This window comes from Emydura macquarii, unplaced genomic scaffold (genome assembly GCF_026122565.2).
Source record: "Emydura macquarii macquarii isolate MOO-44397 ecotype Brisbane River unplaced genomic scaffold, CSIRO-AGI_Emac_v2 contig_3345, whole genome shotgun sequence".
Taxonomy (NCBI): domain Eukaryota; kingdom Metazoa; phylum Chordata; order Testudines; family Chelidae; genus Emydura; species Emydura macquarii.
Genome location: NW_027133482.1, coordinates 3,053,226 through 3,070,545, shown reverse-complemented (window position 1 = coordinate 3,070,545; position 17,320 = coordinate 3,053,226). Strand labels below are relative to the sequence as shown.

Here is a 17,320-nt window from a genome sequence, read left to right as displayed (position 1 = left end):
GAATCGAGTCTGCACCAGCGCTCCATTATTTGCCTGGGATTGATGTCCGGCTGACAGGTCTATAATTACCCGGGTCATCCCACTTATCCTTTTTAAAACTTCGCACAACATTAGCTTTTTTCCAGTCTTCTTGAACTTCCCTAGTGGTCCAAGACTTATTGAAAATCAACATTAACAGTTCAGTGAGCTCCTCAGGCAGCTCTTCTGAAACTCTTGGATGCAAGTTCTCTAGATATGCTGATTTTAAAATGTTGGCCTTTAGTAGCTTCTGTTTAACATCCTCCAGAGATATTAGTGGACTGGAAAGAGTATTATTACTATATGATGAGACTACATCATCTGTTTTCCCCCCAAATACAGAACAGAAATATGTATTGAATACTTCTCCCTTTTCTGAATGATTATTGATAATTCTATCATTTACATCAAGTAATGGACCAATACCATTATCAGGATTCTTTTGGTCCCCAATACATTTAAAAAACTCCTTATTGTCCTTAGCTCTGCTGGCCATAGATTTCTCCTTGTGTCCCTTTGTTTCCCTTACAAATTTTATACAATTCCTAACTTTTGATTTATAATAATTACTATCGACTTTCTCTTTCCTCCATTTGTTCTATATTTTTCACTTCCCCACTAAACCAGCCCAGTTTTTTAACCAGCACGGCCTTCTTTCTCAATAGTGGGATTGTGGCATTTTGAGCATCTTGTAAGGTGTTCTTAAATGAGTCTCAATTATCATTCACATTTTTTGGATTAAATTCTTTCTCACAGCTGAATTGGTTCATAATTGTTTTCTGCTGTGTGAAATTGGCCCTATTAAGGCCCCAAATATATATATATATATATATATATTACTTATCTGGCCTTTATTCTGCTTGCACATTATTAATGTGATCAAGTCATGATCACTTGGACCTAAGCTACCATTAATTTTGAGTTCTGGGATCAGTTCCTCTTTCTCTGTTAGGGCAAAGTCTAATGTAGAATTCTCCCATGTTGGCTGCTACCCTTTTTGAGTTAGGAAATTGTCATCTATAATGGTTAGAAGTTAAGGCAGCATGTGTCACTCAAATTGAAGTCTCCCAGGATCACACAGTGTTTTCCCCCTACACCTTATAGATAAAATAGGGGGCAGGTAACCCTGTTCCCTAGTGTGATTTGGTGGTCTATAGCAGACACCAACTAAAATCCCATCTTGTGCTGAGGACGTTGATCCATAAACATTCAAGATCACTTTGTTCCAAATTACCAGTGACTCGGAAACACGTAATGCCATTTTTGACGTGGAGTGCCTCTCCTATTTCCCACTTGATCTGTCCTAAATTGGTTATAACCATTCATTTTAATATTCCAGTTGTGTGAATCATCCCAGCAGGTTTCAGTGGGATTCAGCTAGATCAAATGTATTCTCATAAATGAGCAATTCCAATTGTATTTGTTACCCAGGCTCCTAGCATTGGTGTATAGGCAATTCAAGTTTTTTTGTTTTTTTTTTTGGCAGAGCTGGTTTTCATTAGAACTGAGCAAACAATTGATTTTTTTTTTCCCCTTTGGTTTGTCTCAACAAAATTAAAAATCAAAAAAACTTCATGTGGGTAAAAGAAAATATTTTTGGGTTGGTGGTTCTTCAGTAAAATCCCCAAAATATGTTGGGCAAAAAAAAACGGAAACATTTTTTTTTCCACAGAAAATAAAAAGTATAACTTCTGTTTACCAGCGCTGCTGATTTTAGCTTTTATCTAGGTTCTTGCAGTGCCCTCAGCACTAAAGTAACCAAGTGCCTTGGAGGCAGACACTTACTCCCATCCGTTCAGGATGTCTGTCCAGACACAACTGATGAACGCTGGCAGGACGGTGACTTGCTGCCCACATTCAGTTGAACTCCATTCTGCACGGCGGTGAGGATGACCAGATATCCTGATTTTATAGGGACAGTCCTTTTATTAGGGGCTTTTTCTTATGTGGGTGCCTATTACCCCCACCCCCCTACCCATTTTTCACACTTGCCATCTGGTCACCCTAACGGCAGTACACGCCTGCATCTGCAAAGTTCCACTGGGCGCCATCGACTCACTCCGTTGATCTGAGCTGTGGCTGTTGTCCAGGATTCTCTGCTCCGTGTCCCCTTCTTTTATTGTCCCTCCAACCCCACTCCTGTCCCTGTTTTCATTTGTCCCCTGTTACTAGTTGACTTCCATGGTTCGGTCTACACTACTGACCTATATCAGTATAATTACATCACTCAGAGCTGTGAAAAATCCACACCCCTGCGTGACGTAATTATACCGACTGTACCCCCAGTGTAGACAGCGCTGTCAGTGGGAGAGCGTCTACCGCCGACATAGCTACCGCCTTTCCGGGAGGTGGATTAACTGTGCCGACGGGAGAGCTCTCTCCTGTCGTCTTAGGCCTGGTCTACACTAGAGTGTTTTGTCGACAAACCAGTGCAGGTGTACACCCTGCAATCACACACGCACACACACCCCGCCGACAAAACTGCCCTGTGTTTTCAACAAAATAAAACCACCTCGACAAGAGGTGCAGGGCTTTTGTCAGCAGAGCTAGGGCGACGCAGTGTCTGTGTGGAGACTGCAATCCTTGTCCATTTCACTACTCTGCTGGGGTGGTAAAATTGACAAGAAAGCCGGGGCAGCTGGTTCCCTCTCCTGGATGGGAGCAGGGCAAGAAGCCCCAGCTGCTGAAAGCGACTCACAGCTGGGAGCCAGGACTGTCCAAGTCGTGGGCGGCTGGAGCCCGGCTCCCAGCTGGGACCGGGGAGGGGAGAAGTCTCTGCATGGCTGCCCCGGCTCCCGGCTGGGACCATCATACTCCCCCCACACTGCCCCTTAGGTAGGTGGAAGTACTCCTGGTGAGGACGCACTCCACCACCCCACGGAGAGCCGTGCGGACATCAGCCAGCACTGTAATTATAGCGGTGGCTGAAAGTCAACATGTCTTATGTCAACTTATTCTTGTGGTATAGACAAGGCCTTAGAATGCTGCACCAAGGCATCGTTTTAAGTGTAGCCCTATGCTCTAAGCCCTATGCCTTTGTGGCTCCTTTCCTGCGCTGTTCCTTTCCTGTGATGTGAGCACCTCCTGCAGAAGACAACTAGTCTGGCCCCTTTCACTTCATTTACCCCTGCTAAAAGCTCTTGAGTGTCTGTGCCCTTAAAATTGTGTGTGCTTTTCTTAGCTATGATACAGAGTGTTTATGTGAAGTAGGGACAAATACCTTCACTTATGAAGAATGCTCCCCTGTCGCTGCCTTGCTAATTAGCTGTTATTAACACTGATAATAGAGCTATCAGATTTAATAGGCAACAGATTATGGCAATTACAATGGGCTTGCCAGCTATGGTGCAGAAGCAGTGCAGCTATGGGAACAAACAGGCAAACCTTCCCGCCATCAGCAGGTGGAGCAGAACTGCTTGCCTGTGTGATAAGCCACGACAGCTGGCAGAATAATGCTATTCTGTGCAAGTCCCCGTGTCAGGCCAGGGCCTTTTTGTCTGTCATGAAATTTCTGGTGGAATGTTTTGGTTTTTCCACATAAATGAGAAATGGTGGGGCGCTGGTTAGTGAAAACCGGCTGTTCTGTTCCCTCCCCTTTTTTCCCCCACGGGAAAAGTCTGCCAGGAGGGGGGGGGCAGGGGAAGAGGGGAAATTTTTTTAAAAATGCTGAATTTAAAAAAAACCCAAACTCATTCCCTCCCCCCCCCCAAAAAAAAAAATCTGAGTCAAAGGATCATTTTCATTTATTTCAACAAGACGGGGGAGGGGGTTGTGTGGCTTTTTTTCCATTTTTGAAGAAAATGTTTTATATGAAAAAATTGCAACCAGTGGCCCCAGGGAGCTTTTCTTCAGTGAGGGGTGACCTTTAGAGGGTTGGTGGTTTGCATGCCCACCAGAATGTATTTTGGATCCTTTCTCCCCTCCTTCACTCCCCTCTAACAGCCCCCAGCTCCATTTCTCACAGGCTGCCCTTATGTCTCTAGAAACCTGCCTTCCTCGACCCTGTGACTTTCAAACAGGCCTCTGATTCCTCCGAACCTGCGCCACCTTCCTTCTAACTATTGCCTCTAAAGCACTCTGTGCTTGACTCAGCAGCGGAATATTTTTATGGGCTCTAGTCTGATGTATCCCACTGTGCGCTGCACATCCTGTAGGCTCCGGACCTAATTCAACAGCAGCCAGAGCCAATCTGAGGTTGAGAGAGAGAAAAAACGATTCCTTGCAATGGGATTTCCGGTGGGATCGTGTTCAGACAAGGACAGGCTGAGGCCGAGGAGTTCCTGGAGAATGGAAGGGAATGTGTCCACGGTCTCAGTGGAGCATCGTGGCATATGAGGCCAAAGCTCGTCAGAGAGCGGTGGAGATGGAGAGTGTGAAGCTGGGAGCTATTAAAGATCGGCAGAGGAGGGGCTGAGATCCAGGGCTCCTGCACAGTCATGTGGGAGAATGAGGCCTTGCCTGATTGGAGGGTCTCAGAATGAGGCTGTATTCATAAGGAAGGTGGCCAAAGCTGATTGGCAAGTCACAGAGTGGGTGGTGGTGTGGCACAGGCCAGGGAGCGAAGGCTCCTCAGCCTAGCTAGTTATCCTAGGAAGAGACAGTGCGGGAATTAAAGGGGTCAGTGGAAGGTTTGAGGGCAGTAGCAGGAGAGAGGAAATGCAAAGGTCCGGGACAGTTCTTCCTTCTGTAAATTGGTCCCCCCCGCCTCTCCCCTCCCACACACAGAGTTTTCAGCTCTGCTTCCCAATTAACCAGAAGAATGAAAGTACTTCTGCGAATAACATTAACCATTTGTCCCCTGCTGCTTTGCGGCCCGGGGAAGGAGAATTTCCCTCTGTGCGTACGTTCTCTTTTTCCCTCCTGAATTTTTCTTCATTACATTTGCCTCTGGGAGCAGAGACAAATAAGACATATTGACTTAACAGCTCATCATTTCTCCTTGCCTCCACAATATGTTTACAGAGCGCCCGGCCCACTCTGCTTTCTCCATTATCCTAGTAACTCTCTTCTGACACAGTGTCTCTGCTTTTCACAGCAGCCACAGCCACACTCCCTCCCACCCCCCCACTCAGACTTGGCTCCAGGCAGCCATGCTGGTAAGATGATCTAGTGTACATAGACCCTGTAAATGGGGTTTAAATGATTGTTCCAAAGAGTGCACTTTCTGTTTCTCAGTGCAGCCTTCACAGGTTCCATTGTCACAGTGTGACAGCCTTAATAAGTGAGGGAGGAAACACAAGAGGCAGCTAAGCACCCAGTAGTTAAACTTTGCACTTTTATTATTAATAATTATTTCTATTCCTGTAGCATCTAGAAGCCCCAGTTTTCATCAGAGCCTCGCCACGGTAGGTGTTGCATGAGCACCTGGTAAGAGAGAGTCCCTGACCCAAACAGCTTGCAATCTGAACATACAAAGGGGTGGAGAAGGGGGAAAAAAGGCAAAATGACTTCCCCCATGTTACACAGCAGCACGGACAGGCATACAACTCACATATCCTAAACTCGGGTACAATTTACTGGACTCCACAGCAGCTTTCTTTCAACAATTTCAAAGCACTTCACCATAAATGAATTTTCCCTTCATCAGGAATGAATCACAGAACCCTGAGATGTGCAGGGTAATATTATTATTTCCATTTTACAAATGGGGAAACTGAGGCCTGGCAGTTAATGGTTGCTTTGCAAAAGAAAAAAATATCAGGCTTGTGCACGGTTTCTAACTGTAATGACATGTTCCTGGATGGGTTATCAGAAGTGGGATACAGTCCTGGGACCTCTGGATCTTAAAGCATGAACTTCTACTGCTTGGGCTAAAACAGCCAGCGCTATTAGTCAAGATTGGAACATGCTCAGCAATCTCTGTAAATTGCCACCCCACCACTAGAGGGAGACACATGTAAGCCACACCCATTCAGTGTGGCACTAAGCAAATTAGCTGTGTTAGAAAAACCCTCAGTTAAGTAGGTGCAAGAATGAAGACAATGAGCAAATAGATCCTCTAGCAAAGCTGGGGAGTATCAGATATTTATAATGCAATAGACAATTCAAGAAATAAAAGCCATTAAAAATTAAAAACCATTCCCTCTCGTTTTATCCATTATAAAGCAGTGAAAAACAAACAAAATAAAAGGGTGACACAAGCTCAATTTTAAAAACATTCTTTATTTATCCGTTAAGGACAAAATTCTTTAGTTTAGGTGCCAAAAGCTGGAGAATTAAATCTGTAATTAGACATTAAAATAAGCAGCCTGATTTTCAAGGCATGGAGACCCTCTGTCTGCCAGTTAGCATGAGAGCTGGCTGAAATGTTTTATTTGAAAGGGGTTTTTTTCAATGGAAAAAAACGCTATTTATGAAAGACATTTCCACAGAAAATGACCATTTTCTAAAGAAAAAAAGTCAAGGGTTTCATCAAAAACCAAATCATTTTTTAAAAATTTCAGTTTTCGGCAAATGACAAATTCTGATCAGTTGAGTAAAAAATGCCAAATAGCAGATTCAGGTACTCTGGATAAGACAAGGTGGATGAGATAATATATTTTATTAGACCAACTTTTGCTGGTGAGAGAGACAAGCTTTTGACAATGTGCTAAATCAAGGTTTCTCGTGGGACTTTTGGTACTACCAGCTCACCTGTGGACAGCCCCCACTTTCTGGTATGCTGCCACGTGTGGGGTAGGCATGATATACAGTAGTCTGCAGCACCTATAGCGCGACATTGACTTTAACGAAAGATTTTCTTGAAAGCAGCCGGATCTGTGGTATGTTTTTGCATCATGGAGTGGCAATGGGTCTAGTGCTAGTGGTACAGGATCTTCAGGTAGGAGATCCTGATTCTGTTCCCCGATCTGTCACTGTGTTGCTTGGGGCATGTCATTTACTCTCTCTTTGAGTGTCTTGGTTTCCCCCATCTCAAAAACAGGAATAGTAACTTCACTTTCTTTAGTTTTGTGCAACACTTTGAGATCTTTGCTCGTAAATAGCACTTTTCATCCCAAGTCGTTTTCAGGCGAACGTGCCAGTTGGACGTCACCGTCCAAAGCTACAAATGAAGGCTTGGCTCCTGTTACTAATTCCAGAGCAGGAGGCAGTGTGCAGACCCCTGGGAAATCATTACGTGTGTGGGGGGATAGGGTTACTCTCTGTGTATTAGACCTGAGGGGCCCGCCAGAAATGGGAAAAGGCAGAGCCAAACTCATTTGCCAAGTGAAGGCCCAGTTTGGACTCAGCTTTCCTGTGCTGCGGTGAATATTCATGCGTGTCTTCTCAGACCGGTGGATCATGCTACAACGCTGTTCCGCGTATCTCTACTGCCTGTGCTCTGACGCCAGTGATTTGTGGTGCGCACACCTGCATAACGGCTGGCCTGCAGCTGATCCCTGCTGTGACACCTGAATATTTTGTGGAGCTCAGCCCATCGGTGGCTTGGCAAGTTTAAGCCTCAGCCGGGCATTAGGCTAAAGCCTGAGCCCAAATTTGAGTCGAAATCCTGAAGCCTTAATCAAGCAGAACTGGGAGGGGAGAGGAAGGATGCTCTAGTGGTTTAGGCACTCAGTGGGGAGCTGGGAGATCTTGGTTTGCTTCAATTCCCTGTTCTGTCAGACTTCCTGTGTGACTGTGGGCAATTCACTCAGGAATTGTCTACACTTAAAATGCAACAGCGGCGCAGCTGCAGCACAGATATTGCCTACGCTGCCGGGAGGGATTCATCTGTCGGCATAGCTAAGCCACTTCTCTGAGAGGCGGTAGCTAGGTTGACAGAAGAATTCTTCCGTCAACCTAGTGCTGGCTACACGGGGACTCGGGTCGGTTTAACTACGCCGCTCAGGGGGTGTGGATTTTTCACATCCTTCACTGACGTAATGAAACCAACCTAATTTTCTAGTGTAGACCAGGCCTCAGTCTCTCCCTCTCCCTCAGTTCCCCATCTGAACAATGGGGGATAATAGCCTCGCCTTGCTTCACAGAGGTGTTGAGAGGATAAATATGTTAGACAGTGAAGTGCTCAGATACTGTGGTAATGGGGTATGTGTGTGGGGGGAAGATAAGTACCTAAGATAGATAGAAAACTGTCCTTGAAATCAGAAGGACTGTTGTCTGAGCACGAGCATGACCTTCCGGATTTGACCTTTGTTGTACCTCACAGGGTCATACCCTGACAGGTGCTCAGCACCCTCTTCTCCAATGCTAAGGACCTTTCATCATTTGCCCTGATGTCATGGCCTGGTTGTGTGCACCTGTTTGATTTCAAAGGTGCAGCATGAGATGCTCCCGGACAAAATCGCCCTTGGTGTAACTCAACTAATGTCATTTGAGTTGCTTCTCACTTTCTCAGCAAAGGAGAACAGAGCCTGAAGAAGTTCTAGGGGAAGTGCGACTTTGGCTTGAGTCATTAAAACAGAGCTGGGTAAGGTAGTCAAGCATACATTGTGCCCGAGACGCTCCTGAGTGTCAGCAGCATGGAGTGGATGACTGACCTCTCCTGTCTTACTCCTGTCTTGCTCCTTGAGTGGTCCCTTCAAGGTCTGGGTTAAGGCATGCTGTCAGGGCAGTGTGAGGAAAGTTTCTAATACAGCTCCCTGTGCCTGGGGAGAAACATAGCACTTCGCTTTCCCGTGCTGTCAGTCTGATTCTCTTCTTCTTCCTTTCCATCAGCACTATAATTTACATAAAGAAAAACGTATTTGAAATGTCCAGAACAGGGGAAGCATAACCTTCCTAGAGGGCCCTCCACCACTGGAAAGAAGATTCACGATCTCCAGAGTAATGTGATTTGTAATACACAGTGCTGCCGCTGCTCAAGGGAGATCAGAGAAACATACAGTAAGAGAAAGTCTTTCTCCTGAAAAGCTTACAGCCTGAATAGACAAGAAGGTGAGAGGGGAAACAGAAGGGAAATGTTTTGTCCAAGGTCCTGCAAGACTAGAATCCACACCTCCCTAATGGCTCAGCCAGTGTCTTATCACACTGCCTCTCAACACACTGAAGATGCATCCTGCCTTCTGTGTTGGCACATCGCATAAAGATTGTGTCTTCCTGCTGATCTGGAAAGTGTCTGTCATACTTTTGGTGCAATAGAAATAATAAGCCCCTTTTACAAATTGGGTGTCAAATGCAAGTCAAGTGTGTTGTGGGTCTGCTTTCCCGCTTATACTACCAAGCTTAGAAGTGAATGAAAGAATATGTTTAAAAAAGGGGGGAGGAAGCATGTCAATAAATAAAAAGTTAACCATATTTTTATTACCAAAAACCAAAAGACCAATGAGCAGAAAACTAAAAATCTATGAAACTCCTTTGAAAAATGTCACTCTTTTTAAATTAGGACACATGATTCGGAAAAAATGGAGGTTTATGTTTCATTTTCTCTAAAGCAAATGAAAGGGTTCGGTTTATAGATGACAGGGAACATGAGGGTATTTCCCCCATGGAGTTACCAAGGCTACTGCAGCCTGTAGCAAGCTCACCAGGCTATGTGCTTGAACTGTTGCTATTGTTGACAAAGCTGTTTGCAGATCTTAAGTGAATTTAGGGGAAGTGGCTTCATCTCAACGTCCTGAATTCTGGGCAGGAGACTATGTGCTAGCCGAGGTGATGAGCAGCTGTTCTTGTCATTTGGGGTGTCACGATTTTTGCCCAGCTTTAGAAAGTGTCTCAAGTTAGGCACCCAAAAATGTAGGCACTCAAAATCAGTGGCCAGTTTTGAAAAATGTTGAATACAAGGTATTGCTAGGGTGCTGGTCACCATTGTATCAGGTCCCTGGTGTTGTTTGTCATGCAGGAACGATTGTCTGCAGTGACAGAGCAATGCATCCATCGCTATTTCAGGACACTCTGAAATAAGACGTTAACACCCAGGTCATGACAATTTGTGGTGAAGAAAAATTCCATCTCACTTTTTGCTAATTAGGGATATCAGTGTTCTGCTCATGTTCTTAGTTGCGTAATTCTATTCCTCCAGTCTCCATCCCGCTTTTCTCATCGTCTGGCCAAACCTATGACATAGTGTTGCTGTTGAACAGCTGCTGTATCCTGCCCCAGAGATGGCTGCATGTCAGTGGTGGGTGAAGTAATTCCTTTGTATATTTGTGGCCCAGTTCTGCAAGGTACTGTGGCCCTCAAGTGACTTCACTGTGAAAAGAAGGCAAGCAGAACCTTAGCAAAGGTGCTCCATTCCAAACCCTCAGCAGAGTTTATCTAATATGTAAGACCCTCTAATGATCTTGTAAAATCTTTGGAGTTCCTGACACATTCTACTGGAGTCAGTGCAGAGCTTCTATGTAGCATATGTAAGTTCTGACACCTGAAGCACCTTCACAGTGAGCTTACCAACCCTGCAGACTGTCAGATGCACTGGACTCCTTCCTAAAACTAGAATCTTCATGGAGATTTTGCCAAGCAGCCAGAAGAGTACGTGGAGTGAAGATAAGATTAAGTTTATTATCAAAGAATAGAAATTCAAGTAATAGTGAGAAGGAATATTGGAAACAAAAGGTTGCATGTAAAACAAAATCATAACACATTCTTTAGAGCCCAGACTTCACTCTCTTGTCTAAGGAAGCTTAATTCAGCCAAAGTTCTCTTTTTTCATGAAGCAAAAGCATTGTCCTTTTTCTTCCTCAGCGACAGGGGCCTGCTTCCCGGGTGTTTCCTTTGCCTCCCAAATATAGTGGAGCAAACCTTTGATAAACACCTCTAGATAGGGCCCTCCCCACTGCTTTTCTCTTCCTGTTAGATTTTTTTCTCTGGAGTCGTCCCAGTTCTTCATCCTGCATTCAGTTCAGACTGGTGATAGAGGACCAATTGTGAATGAGACAACACCTAATTTACATGTAAACAGATAGATGGATAAACCTCTCTCGTCTGGCGGAAAGCCTATTTTTCACCATTGCTGATGACTAGAGCCCTGCAAAACTACATATATCCACTTTACATCCGCAGATATCTGCATCCCTGGATGTGGATGTGAATATCCATGGATCATTTCTTGCAGATTGGATGATCATCTCCTCTGGGGCAGGGCTGGAGCAGCTGCCAGCCAGGGGAGAAGCCAGAACAGCTGATCAGCTGTTAGGCGGCCAGCAGAGGTCAACCGCTGATCAGCTTTTAGGTGGGGTGGGGCTGAACCTCTGATCAGCTGTTAGGTGGGAGGGTGGGGCTGATCAGCTATTTGAGGTGTCAGGGGCTCAACAGCTGATGTGTGGATTTGGTTGAATCTAAAAGAGGGAGGGCGGATTGAGGGTCGGGTAAAAGGTTATTCCAGTGGATGTGGATTCACATGTTTGTGTTGGTGCAGGGTTCTACTGATGACTAATCCCTTGATACAGACTTTAAGAACATATTTGCAGTATAAATACATAATTCCCTACATAGTATAGTATCTCTACATACATTTCACAATGATATTGATGACCAGCATGACACCGGCTTTCATTTGAGATCTCACATGCCATTCTTTGGGGAACCAGCATGAACATACCAGAAACAGGAGATGCCGAACTCCCTTGTCAGCCAGTACTAAGTGGTTCTTGGGTCACATCTACACAGCACTGTTCAATATGTCTCTGTGAAGTCGTTTTCCTGGAGGCCCAGCTAATGACAATACTGTAGTGCCTCGAATGAGTTGTTTTTAAGCTAGTGGTGGCATTTCAGCATTAGAAGATGTTTCTGAAAATGTGCAACCAGTTATATTTTAAGGCTAAGTTTCCCATAAACAGCTGGTTTCATCAAATGGAGCAAACAAATTCAACCATGGCAGGAGACCCATACCAATGAAGAAGCTAATGAGTAGGACACTGGGCTCAGAGACCTGGGTTCCATTCCCAGCTCTTGCACTGACCTGCTGTGTGATTTAGGGCAAGTGTCCGTGCCTCAATTTCCCCATCTGGAAAGCTCCATGTAAGAGCTAGGTATCCTTCTAGATTGGCTCTATGATCTTTCAGGTAGAAGGGGGAGGTAACGTCAAAACTACAAAGGCAATGGCTTTACCATCTTAACTTTGAGCTTGCTACTCCAGTCCCATAAATTACAAGCCCTGTCTCCACCCGTCCCTTCTAACGGAGACCAAATAAATGTCCTTCCAACAATGCGTGCACAGAATATAAGTGCCACCATGACAGGAACTGGGGTACTAATCAGTGGGGAGCCCTGCCTAATAGACATCACACCACATTCACATACTGTGCTGCACTCGTACGCTTTCAAGTATGTTGCTCTGAGCTCAGTCTGACTCCAGCCCCCCTTTTCTGCTCAGTACAGCCGCACGCCTCATGCTTTCACATGTCCAGCCAACTTCTCCCAGCCTTACGCACGCTTCACTCAATGACGTCAATGGGAGCTTAGCCTGAGGAAGGTTTGTCAAACAACCTTCTTAGCTTTCATCCCGCCTCAGATCTTTGCACCAAATGCTCCTCGCTCACTCCCACAAGGGTCCTTATATTTCCTCCTCTGGTTGCATTGCCAAGCTGACCTGAGCACTGGAAGCTCTTTCGGATTCATTAATCAAAGTATCCGATTCCACTCAGTGATGTGGTCAAGGTCTGTGCATGTTGTTATCCAGCTAGCCCCGTTACGCATTTTTTCCAAGAAAATGAAGGGAAAGGGGAAAAAAAAAAAAAGAAACTCTTTGCCGCCAAGTACTTTTGGGCAGCCAGCACATGGTATCTTCTTGCTTCCCTCTGCAGATTGCTTTTGCAGATTTTCCACATCTCTGCTCTCCACACGCACACACATTTCCACTCCTAGGATATGTCCACACTTAATCCACTACCATGACACAGCTGTGCCACTGCAGTTCTTCAGTGTGACACTACCTATGGCGATGGGTGGGGTTCTCTCATCGGTGTCGGTAATCCACTCCCCGAGAGGTGGTGGGGTCGACAGGAGAATTCTTCCATCGATCTCACACTGTCTATACTGGGGGGTGTAGGTCAGCTTAGCTATGTATCTCAGGGGTTTTTCACACCCCTGTGGGACATAGCTATGCTGATGTAAATTCTCAATGTAGACCTGCTCTTTGAAACAGGCTGAATACCCCATCATAAACTCCACTTGTTGCCTAACTCAGGGCTTGTCTACACTACCAAGATAAGTCAACCAATGTTAGCTGACAGCCGACGTAAGAAACGCAGTGTCTACACTGACACTGCCTCGCCCTAACTACACCAACATAAGCCCTGCAGCTCTCATTGAGATGGTTTTATTATGTCGGCATAGCAGGGGAGTTACATCGGTGGGAGGAGCATTTCAGTTGTGCACCAGTTTGTCGACAAAATTCTGTAGTGTAGACCGGTCTCAGAAAAGATCATTTTCACTCATCTCTCCTGTCCTCAGTCTTGGTTGTACAGTAGAACTTGAGTTACGAACCCCACAGTTACAAACTGACCCATCAGCCGCACACCTCCTTTAGAACCGGAAGTACGCAACCAGACAGCAGAGACCAAAAAAAAAAGCAAATACAATTCAGTCTGGTTTCACCCACATTGTTGTTGTTGGGGTATGTGATAAACTGGAAGAGGTACACAGCATGTTGTGATAGGCGTGGGTAGGGCCTGTGGATCTTGAAGGGTGTATTGTAGGGGGTATTCATCATGATAGCAGTGGAGTTCTATCTGCAGGTTTTGCATCTTTGAGTTGCTCCATGGGGAGCTTGCTTCTGATGATGAGTTTGGAGAGGTTAGAGGGTTGTTTGAAGGGCAGAAGATGGGGTTTGGGAAAGATTTCTTTCAGGATGGGGTCCCCGTCAAGTAGGGATTGTAACTGTTTGATGATATCCTGTACGGGTTCCAGCATGGGGTGGTAGGTGATATCTAGGGGTGTACGGTCGGTGGGCATTTTTTTTTCTGTATTGAGGATTTGTCTTTTGTTGTGTGTATGTTCACCTCCCAGTATATTGGATCCCCATTTCAGCTGGGACCCCTAGGTCTAGTGTGACACAAATAATAATAGCAATGATAAATTTCGCTCTTAGGAACTCTTTTCTTATCATCAGTCAAATTTTTCCTTTTTAATTCCACTCTTCCTAATTCTACACTCCCTGGACCACCCTAAACAATTCCTCCTTTCATTGGAGTGGCTAAATCTAGCAGCTCTGTTGGCTAGGGCTCATGGAGAATCACTATTCGGGACTGGTTTAACATGATGCACAGTGACTTTTTTAGGCATGATTGATCAATCTCTTGGTTCGTTTGCCCCGTAAGGGGGAGCAAACAGGTAAACCTTTTCTTTACTTTGACCTTCCTGGACCCATGAGGGGTGATCACTATGAGCTAGAGTCCAATTCACACAACCCTGCAGGAAGTAGTGACTCTTCTCTCTTAGCAACGTTTGCAGCACATCCCTTCTGGGTGGCTGTTCCTAAGGGTTTAGTTCCCCCAGCACATTTAATTATGGAAAGGACAAGAAATGCCTTAGTGTTGGGACACATCAGGGGTCTTGTCCCATGCTGGACTTTCCCCATCCCCCTCCTCACAGGCTACTTATTGTGAAGGAGGCAATGTTGCTTTAGTGCCATTCAGTTCTCTCCAGCGTCCGCATTCCCCAGACGGGTGCTGTTCATAGCCGGAGCCTAGCGCTGTCCCTGTGATGGGCCAAACCAGATCCAGACGCCCTGGGATTCTAGGAACATTCAGTGCCAACACATGACTGTGTCTCACCTTCATCTCTAGGCAAGTCTCATGCCTTCCACAAGCTTGAGAGAGTGGCAGTGTTGTCGTTTTATTAACACCCATTTAACTCCAACACCTTGCACCTAGGTGGGAGAAAAGCACTCTGTGTAAAAGCTCAACACTACCTCCTGCCCCATCCACTGAGAGCTAAGAAAGCTCCCACTACATTTCTATGGTTCCCCAAGAGATTCCTCCATCACAAAGAGGAAAGACAAGCCTCAATGTTCCTAATGCTTCTGGTGTTCATTTTTTAACGGCAGGATGGGGGGGGAGGGGGGTCCAGGCTTTTAAAGCTAAATCTTAAAGAAAGAAAAATAGGGCTGCATGGCCCAATGGGTAGGGCGCCGAACTGGAAATGAGGAGAATTTGGCTCTAGTCCGGATGCGACCACTGGCTTGCTGTGTGAACTTGGGGGAGTCGCTGCCACTCTTTGGGTCTAGGTTGCTCTGTCTGTGCTGTGACCTTATCTGCAGTGCAATGAGGACGTGGACGTTACCCAGCTAGTGTTTTACAGGACGTCAGGAGGCGAGGATGGAAAGTGCTGTGGAGCACTCTGGGAAAAAGGCACCGATTTCTCCCATGTGGAGGTCACCTGCAAGGCCATGAGAGTCCTCGTAAGAGGCGAAAGGAGAAGGAAGGAGGCTCGTGGGGGCCTGCCACGAGGTTGAAGGCGGTGGAGGGTCTCATGGAGACCTTGGCTAAGGAGTCATGAAGATGGGGTGGGGGAATGGGCACTCGCGGAGGACGCAACCTGGGGGTCATGGAGATGGGGAAAGGGATCCTCATGGAGGATGTGGCCCGGAGGTCATGCAGATGGGGGGAGAGGGGTTTGGGCTCATGGAGGACATGGAGGATGTAGATGGAGGTTCATGGGGATGAGACAAGGCCGGGGGGGCTACAGAGACGAGGGCTCATGGGGGTTTGGCCGAGGGCTCAGGTAGACGGGGTGTCATGGAGGATGCAGCCTGGGAGTTATGTGGTTGGGGGTTTAGGGGGACGAAATGTGGGGTGGGGGAGATCCGGGAAGACGTGGCCTGGGGGCTACAGAGATGGAAACTCATGAGGACAAGGGGGGAGATGCTGGAGGCGAGGTCTGGAGATCTCGGGGGGGGGGGAGTCGGGGGACAATGGGGGGCTCCTGGAGGCGAGGGGGGACAATGGGGGGCTCCTGGAGATCTCGAGGGGGGGGGGCTCTGGAGGACAAGGGGGGCTCCTGGAGAACTGGCTGTGTGCGTAGGAGGAGGGGGGCAAGGCAGGGCGCTCCCAGCCTTGGCGGGGCGGAGCCAGGGGGCAGCGCCCCACCGCTGGGGGGCCGCGGGGACGAGCCGGGCGGCGGCGCCTTGCCGACGCTCCCAGGCTGTGCGCCGCCAGAAGTTTGCGGAGCGGCCCGGGCCCGGCTCGGCTCGGCTCGGCGCTGCGCGGGGCGGGAGGAGGAGGAGGAGCAGCAGCAGCAGCAGGAGCAGCAGGAGGGCGGCGCGCAGCCCAGCCCAGCCCGGCCGTCTGGACGCGGAGCAGCCCGGCTGGCGGCGGAGAGCGGCGCGCCGCGGGGACCATGCCCCGGCCGGAGCAGGGCTGAGCCGCCCGCCGTGCGGAGCCGGGGGGAGATGCCCCGGCGGGATTAACCCGCTCCCCGGAGGGTGCCAAGGACCGAAGCGCCCCCCCCCCTGCAACCTTCCCCCCGCCGCGCCCCGGGACTGGCCCCGCGTCAGTAGGATGAGGGGGGCCGTGTGCTGCCTCCTGCTGATCCTCGCAGGTGAGTCGCTGCCCGGCGCTGCCCCCGGGGCCGGGTGTCCTGGCCGGGGCGGGCGGGGCGGGCGCTGCCCTGGGCGCGCTGCCCTGGCTCCCTCCAGGGCCGGTGCCTCGGTCTCTTTCCCTTTCCCGGAGAGAAGCCAACTTCTGGGGGTGCCTGGTCGGCACCGAGCCCCTGGGATGCTCTGGATGATCGGCTGCCTGCATCCCTGGCGGCGGGGACGGGGAGCGTGCGGTGGACGGACGGACGGACAGACAGACAGACAGTGCACTGGCTTTTTTCTCTCTCTCTCTTTACTCCTGATTCTTGCCTTGTACGGTACATGTGGTGTTAAGTCCCAGTGCCGTGAATGCAGGACACGCCAGACTGGGGCAGGCGCTTACAGGGGCCAGGAGCAGATGTTCCAGAGGCAGGTGAGAGGAGCCCTGCCGGGGTAGTTCTGGGCTAGCCTGTCCCCAGGGAAAGTTCCTCCAAACCTCCTTAGTCCATGGCTGGCTTGTGCCCCAAGGCAGGAGGGTTCGTATCTGTTCCAAGACGCTCCTTTGTTTTTAATTTGGACGGTAGAGACTCTTGCTATCCATAGAAATCTTCCATCCCTTTTAAAATCCAGATGATGCTTCTTCGGTGATAAGGTACCACACGGGATCAAATTGTGGCTCCTGGAAGATTTTGAATATCCCAGCTAAGGCATTTAATGGCCCCGAACTAGTGGAAGAGACTCTGGGAAACCAAACTAGATTTCAGTCTCCCCAGCTTGTCAGATCATTTTTTCTGGTTCCCCCCCCCCCCCCCCAGGAAATGTTGACCCAACAGAACAGATCTTCAGCTGAGGTCGATTGTTATAGCTCCAATGTGCAGCTGAGGATCTGCCCTATTGAGTATATAGCCT

General features: G+C 47.9%; 1 protein-coding gene across 1 annotated transcript in view; it reads left to right on the top strand.

Moving 5' to 3' along the window:
• The first annotated feature begins 16,352 nt into the window (after positions 1-16,352).
• Positions 16,353-17,320, top strand: part of GFRA4 (GDNF family receptor alpha 4) — a 99,618-nt gene continuing 98,650 nt past the window's right edge. Inside the window, exon 1 of the mRNA XM_067533583.1 lies at positions 16,353-16,434. Coding sequence (XP_067389684.1) covers positions 16,395-16,434 — 40 coding nt within the window. The 5' untranslated portion in view covers positions 16,353-16,394. The remainder of the gene's footprint in view (positions 16,435-17,320) is intronic.